This window comes from Primulina tabacum, chromosome 12 (assembly GCF_025594145.1).
Source record: "Primulina tabacum isolate GXHZ01 chromosome 12, ASM2559414v2, whole genome shotgun sequence".
Lineage (NCBI taxonomy): Eukaryota > Viridiplantae > Streptophyta > Magnoliopsida > Lamiales > Gesneriaceae > Primulina > Primulina tabacum.
Genome location: NC_134561.1, coordinates 3649923 through 3657365, shown reverse-complemented (window position 1 = coordinate 3657365; position 7443 = coordinate 3649923). Strand labels below are relative to the sequence as shown.

Below are 7443 nucleotides of genomic sequence, written 5' to 3'. Positions count from 1 at the left end.
AATATGTTGTGATATTTGTGATGATTGTTTGTAAATAGATTGAACTTCTTAAGAATTATTTGAAGATACATGTATCATATTTTTAGTTTTTTTTTATAAAAAAAAAAACACGTTACAATACATAAAATTTAATATATTTCTAGAAAGTTCTCCCATATATATATTTTAGAACATTTTCAAAGATATTTTTGGATGATTTTGGAGACTTAGTTTTCATCATACGATTGCATTGATCATAACCATTTATTCATGATATGAGTAGTATAAATAGGGTACTTCATTACATTTGTAAGCATTTAAGTTTTTAGCTTTTTAAACAAAAAAAATATTTTAAATTATTATTGATTCTATTAAAATTTTAATCGAAACATACTAAAATATCCCAATTATAGATCTATTGTTCACCACGGGTCTTTCTTTTTTTAAAAAATATTTATTTTAATATTTATTTAAGATTTTAAATTTAGCTTATTGGGTAATACCCGAAACCATTGCTATCTAATCGAATACACATGTTAATATAACCAAAAGAATATTTATTTATATAACAACTAAATAATCATATTAAAAACTTACATAATATAAAATGCATTAAATTATAAAATAAAAAAAAATTATAGAAGGAACCAAGAATCTAAAGGAGGAGGAAGAAAGCCTACCCAAAAAAATAATAAAAATATAAAATATTATTAACAATAATATTATTCGGTGTCCAATTATTAAATCTAACTTAAGTCTCACTTTCAAGAAACTCGAATTGCTACTGGACTCCGCACCGAATGCACATCATTGGACCAAGTAATACTTCCAAACACATATTTTCCTGATCCGCTGTTCGGAACCACGTTCACTATGTAAGTTGCAGTCTTTTTACCATCAGAAAAATCAAGAACACTTGGTTCGACTTGCAGCAAAACCCCTTCTGGATTTTCGACCTTTACATGGAAGGATTTCGGATCCCCTTCATTGCCTACGTAAGTAGTGGTTCGTGTAACTTTAACTGGTCGATGTAAATTGGAAACAAAAATGGAAGGGTAATTCAGATTGTATGAGGGAATTCCAGGCGAAGGACATGTGACTCTGGCTCTAAGTATGTTTCCAATAGTCTTGGAATTGGCAATATTGCATAAATATGCAATCATGTCATTCATGTTGTAGTCGTAAATAAGGCCAGGATTGAGAGCATTGTTGGGGTTTATGTTTCCTGATCCCATGTCGAACGGGGTGGCCTTTCCAATATCAGATTGAATTGGTCCTCCAGTGTTATCCAGATGTGAGGCTGTCACAAATTCATACACATATTTCATTCAGTTTATTCTAGATAAATCAAAGTTTGGATGCCGAAATATTAAATTTGTATACGTGAATGCTTGTTCAAAATAATACATAATGAACGCATATGATTATAACCAATCTTCTAGTGTTTATATGCTTAGACAAAAGCTTAGTGTATATATGCTTAGACAAAAGCTTAGTTAGAAATCTCTAAACCATGTTTATAGCTTAAATCTTAGTTTTAAGTAAAAACTGCCATATATTTCATTTTTTCTAACAAATTTGTTTTGTTAAAATTAAAAGAGCAAGTGAATTTTAAAATAAAATTAATTATACATTTTAATACAAAAAATTTTAATTTAAAAAAAAATTATATTCCATTTTTCATTTAAAAAAATGGTGAATGTAAAGCTATAATGCTTCCTCCACTATTAGTGTCCTAACACCGATCAACCAATCTGACCAAATTTGAATAATATAATATATTTTTCGTAAAATTGTTGTAATACTATTAAGTTATATTACAAGATAAGATTCAAAAAATTTCTTTTATCAAGTAATTAATATATTATGTATGTTACAAATTAAGTACATCTTATCTTACTATATAATGCAACAAATGTAATATCGAAAAGGAAATTACGAATGGAACATATATATGAAGCTTACCTGTCGTCATGATGGCTGATTTTATAGCAGCTGGACTGAAGTTGGGATGAATTCCTTTCAAGGTTGCACCTATGGCCGCAGCATGAGGGGCAGACATGGAAGTTCCGGAATCGAAGCCAAACCATGGACGGCCCGGATCTTCATGATTCCATGTAGGCCAGCTTGCTAAAATGTTAAGCCCTGGAGCTGCTACATCCGGCTGTGTAGTGATAATAATTTGAATTTATCATCGATGTTTATAAAAATATGTTGTTAAAACTATAGATATATTGATAATTGTATAACACAAAAAAAATTATTCATTGGCAAAATATCGAATATATTCGTAGTCCGTCTTATAAGAAAAATGAAAAAAAAATCGTACTTTGATGATGTCTAGGGCAGATCCAGGTCCTCGGGAAGAAAACACGGCCATCTTCGGGGCAGGTTGTTGGTTGATCTGAGCCTCGTGCCGCCGAATATAAGCAAAAGGGCGGCTGAACCATGTCCAAAATTATCATTTTGCAACCAAACTACCAAGATAATTAGGATAAATTCCCTATAAACTAGTATATAGGCTAAATTCCTTATTAAAAATAGATAAAAACTACCTTGTTTGTAAAGTAAGTTGACAATCTCATTACAATAAATTTTTGGTGTGTATATTTTTATATGTATGGATTAAATTATCCATTTTACCTTGTACTTCTCATGTATGCATCCAGCTTTCTTGCATCCTCCACGCCTATCACAGTTGTTGGTATCATAAAGTTCAAACTCATATCGTTGCTTGAATATGGATCAACGACGATCACTCCAATGCCTCCATTCTCGCGCACAATGTCGGATTTCGGCAACGTTTTGTCGTTCCAAGAATCCTTGATGCACACCACAATTTTTCCCCAAACAACTCTGGGGTCAAGTGTACCCTCTTTGCAGAAACTGAAAATTTTTCATTGAGATGTGAGATACAGTTGAATGAGCTAGTTAGATATTAGAAAATTGATTGATAATAATGTAAGAAAAAATTGTAATATTCTTCGTGTATGTTTGTCTTTGGATCTGTGTATTATCAAAATTGAGTCTTAATACTATATTTTTCAAATTAGTCCTTTGTTTTGAAACTTTAATCCTTTTAGTATTTCCAAGTCAATACACCGTGGGAATGAGGACTAAAATTACAAACAAAATGACCAAAATTACTAAAGAAAAATGAAAATACAAAACAAATAAAAAACAAGGATAGAGAAAAAAAACTAGCAAAAAGTTAATACACTAAGATTAAAATTTATTTAATTGATTAAATGATCAAAATCGTAGAGAGACAAACATATATATGATATAAAAAAAATATAGTTTCTGATTGTATAATGTTGCATGTACCTTGCACTGTCTGCCCATCTCCAATATTTTGCTGCATTTCTTCCATAAACTAGTTCATTATATCCATTCATATCGTAGTAGTTGAAACCTTGCCCCTTCAAAAACAAGAATTTCATTATGTATTTGAATTAGATTTAAAGAATTTGATCCTAACAAGATAGTAGAAGAAATTTAATTAAATCCCAACTACATACATTGAAAAAAGTCTAAAACTGATAATAATAAGAGTAGATCTCTCGTGTGACAACCCTACCGATATTCACAATAGAAAGTAATACTATTAGCATAAAAAATAATATTTTTTTATTGATGACCCAAATAAGAGATCAGTCTCACAAAATACGACACGTGAGGCCGTCTCAAACAAGTTTTTGCCTAATAATAATTAGGTGTAGATAGGGTTTTGGTACTTTAATTAATCAAAAAATGATTTTACGGTTATAATTGGATTTTTTTTTTTTGCATACTTAGCTCTTATTTAGTTGAAGTGACATGAGAATCATGAATCCTAGCAAAAAAAAAAAAAAAAAAATACAATATTGACCAATTAAAGGAGAAAAAATACAATATATATAAGCCAATTACTTTACGTATAAATTTTCATTCCCTGCATTATTGAAATTACCATTTTTAAGTCAATAAATGGAAAATGTGAAGGCCATACCCTCAAGGTCTCTGAGTTTCCCAACTCGACGGTGGCAACGAGCTCCCTATCGGTAGAAGTGGCTGCAACCGTCAGCATCCATGGTGCGGCATCGTCCACAGTCTCCGGTTCTCTACTATTTCCGGCACTAGAAGAAAAAAGAATTCCTTTTTCAAACGCATGCAACGTACCAATTGAAATGCAATCACTCATGAATCCCGGACGATTATGCCGCACGAATCCACCGATCGAAAATGTCACTATGTCGACACCATCAGCGATGGCATCATCAAAAGCTTTGAGCAAGTCTGAGCAGGTACATCTGTTGCAATAGCTCAATGATCAAGAAAAGTAATGAAATAAAAACTCGAACAAGACTATATGGCGACGCCCTAACTTTTCTTTTAATAGCCAATACATATAATATAATCTAAATATTGAAGTATGTAAAAGCTTTCTAAGAGAGAGTGTTTCCACTGACCTGTTGAACCAGCAAACCTTGTAGACAGCGAGGCGTGCACCAGGAGCGCCACCACGAATGACCTTGTCACCGCCCATTCCTTTCATGCTGAGGCCGATGGGCATCCCAGCGACTGTTGAGGCCGTGTGTGTGCCGTGGCCGAAGTCATCCCGGGCTGAGAAATAGTGGCGGCCGCCATACGACACAATCGGCCCGTTCTCTTGCTCGAACCCACGGGAGTACCAACGGTAGCCGATCACTTTGCTGCATGATTGAATTGCAAAGTTTACAATACATATATATATTCGAAAATATAACTCTGTCTGTCAAAATATATATATATATATATATATATATATCCTAACTTTGTTTCAAAAATACATAAAAACCCAACCATTAATTCATCAAATTTCAAGAGAGAGTGAAGCATATGATATTAAAAAATGTTTTTTTTTTCCTTTTTCTTTTTTTGAATTGAAGCAAGTGGATTGTGACCGACTTATTGCACTGGGGTTCATCGGGGCAGTGGCCTTTCCATCTAGCAGGAGCCGGACCAAATCCATCCGCCCGAAAACTTGGTGATTCGGGCCATATCCCTGTCCATTGAAAAAATTTAAAATATATTATATTATGGAAAATATTCAAGTTAATCAAACAAATTCAAACTATTTTATATCATATAATGACAAATATACTATCTAAAATGTAAAATGAGTAGTTTATCAACAAATAAATACACCTGATCTTGATTAATTATTCATATATAAAAAGTTTCAAAAGAAAGAAAGAATTACTAGGTACGTACCACTATCCAAATGACCGACGATGACATCCAAGTCTTTTTGCTCGGATTGAACAGTGAATACGCTTTGAGCAGCAGCCCCGACGAAATCCCACGACCTCGAAGTTTCAAGATGTCCATTTTGATTCTCGAACACTGATACAACTGACTCTTGAGCTGCATTTTTAAATAAGCTCCATAGTTATATATTGAATTAAATAATATTCTACAGAATTAGATCATTTACAAGAGATTTTATGGGCTTCTTCCGGAGTAAGCATTGCCGAAAACCCTCTGAAACTCCTGTGATAGTGGTAGATTATAGCCTTTTGTGCCTCTATGGAAGTGCTGCAAGTTCATCAGTGATAAAAGATTTTTTAAAAAATTAAAAGACATTTAATATGATATACATAGTACTATTGTATCTATATTCTATACCATATAACAAGATTAATTATTATTAACTTTTATGCATAAGTGTTGTATTTACACCGTGTACTGATATGACTCACGAGCACATTCATGAAAAAAATATTACATGAAATCGACCTTGATATATATAGCACTTGTGGATAATATTTGTATTTAATTATTATAAATTTTTTACCTGCCAGTAACTGAGGATAATAAGTCATGGTTGGAGGAGATCACAGATTCACTGCTGGGAAATGAATGAGATCCCATGTAAACTATGTAATGCTGTGAAAAACAAGACAAAATATGAAATTATCTTGAACAAAAATCAATTTAACTAAATGCATGTATATAGAGAAAAAATAAATAAGAAGAAAAAAGTGAAATTTAAAATAAAACACACAACAACAACAACGTATATTTACCTTAGATTTTAAAACCAATATTTCATATCAAATAACTTGTGTTTTAAAATTTAAATTCTATTTTGTGTTATCTGCGATTCACTCTATGTGTAAAATATATGTCGAATTTATTCACAAATAGAATACAAATAACAAAAAATATAGTGTAAATCATTGATTCACATTTGTATATATTTATTCACATTTATGTAATATTTTCTATCCACAGTGAAACAAAATATAATTTTTATTATTTTCTTTACAAAAAAATATTTATTAACGAAACAGCGGAAAACGATTTAAAATAAATTAGAAGAATGTTATTAAAAAACGATTTAATTCATTATACCACACACGAAGAAGAATGTTCGGGAAAATGGATTTATAGTTAATTGAGACATTCAACCGGTGGCTTCACCAATTAATTGAGAACCAGTTTTTACGAGTATTTCAACGTTAATAAAACACTAAGATAAATTTCCAACACACATTATAACATAAATTTGAAAAAACCCCATTTATATAAAAAAAAATGATATTCGAATAGATAGAATTTTTCATGTCACATCGGAAAACGACGTATCATGAATATTACTTGAAAACAAAATTATTTACTTCGAACCACAAACAAACAAACAAAAAAGAAAAACAAATATGATTAATTAGATCCATATTCAATCCAAAATTTTTTTATTATTAAAGATGACGCTTATAAAACTAAATTTAATAAAAAATTAATCCTTACACATATATATACATAATCTAACACACCTTACGACCATCAGCGGCGGAAGTAACGTTGGATCCATGAACGATGTTAAATAAAAAATATAGAAGAACGAAATTAATGAGGGTTTTCATTTTTGAAGAAGGAAGGAAAGGAGCAACGTTGAGGGTTGAGAAATGAGAGGAATAGGGGGTGTGTTGGAATAATAATCTAATTTTATATTCAAATGATAATTGTTATCTTATAAAAATCTTTAGATTGCATGGAGATAATTATATCGAAAAACAAGGGTAAATATCTATTATCAATTTAATATAAATTTAAAGAGAAATTTGTGTTTCTCAAAAATACAGTTTCTCAAATTTAAATTAATAAAATATTTAGTAGTTTATGTGAATTAAGCGATTTAAAAATTGCAAATCTATGTTGAAAAGATAGAAAAGTTTTAAAATTCAAATAGGGTGTGATATTATCGATAAATATATATGATTATCAAGAAAATATTTCAGTTACAGATATCAACACATAGATCGATTTCCAGCTATATTCGAGCTTTATTTCTCGATTTTACAAGTTGCCTATAATGGGGATTTTATCCCTTCGAATTTAATTAAATTTTATCGCATTTATCACACTATATTGCTTATTGAATTGTTAATGTAGACGAGTTTATAATTTAATGTCGAATTTTTAGTGCGATATTTGGAA

General features: G+C 30.7%; 1 protein-coding gene across 1 annotated transcript; it reads right to left on the bottom strand.

Moving 5' to 3' along the window:
* Positions 1–615: 615 nt before the first annotated feature.
* On the bottom strand, positions 616–6912 carry LOC142521047 (subtilisin-like serine-protease S). The gene is made up of 12 exons (XM_075624229.1): positions 6780–6912; positions 5798–5889; positions 5438–5538; positions 5215–5367; positions 4909–5005; positions 4431–4673; positions 3971–4271; positions 3307–3401; positions 2623–2865; positions 2309–2420; positions 1945–2143; positions 616–1279 (listed from the first exon to the last, which is right to left on the bottom strand). The coding sequence occupies exons 1-12, from the start codon at positions 6867–6869 to the stop codon at positions 744–746; spliced, it is 2262 nt and encodes a 753-aa protein (XP_075480344.1). The 5' UTR covers positions 6870–6912; the 3' UTR covers positions 616–743.
* Between the last annotated feature and the right edge of the window lie 531 nt (positions 6913–7443).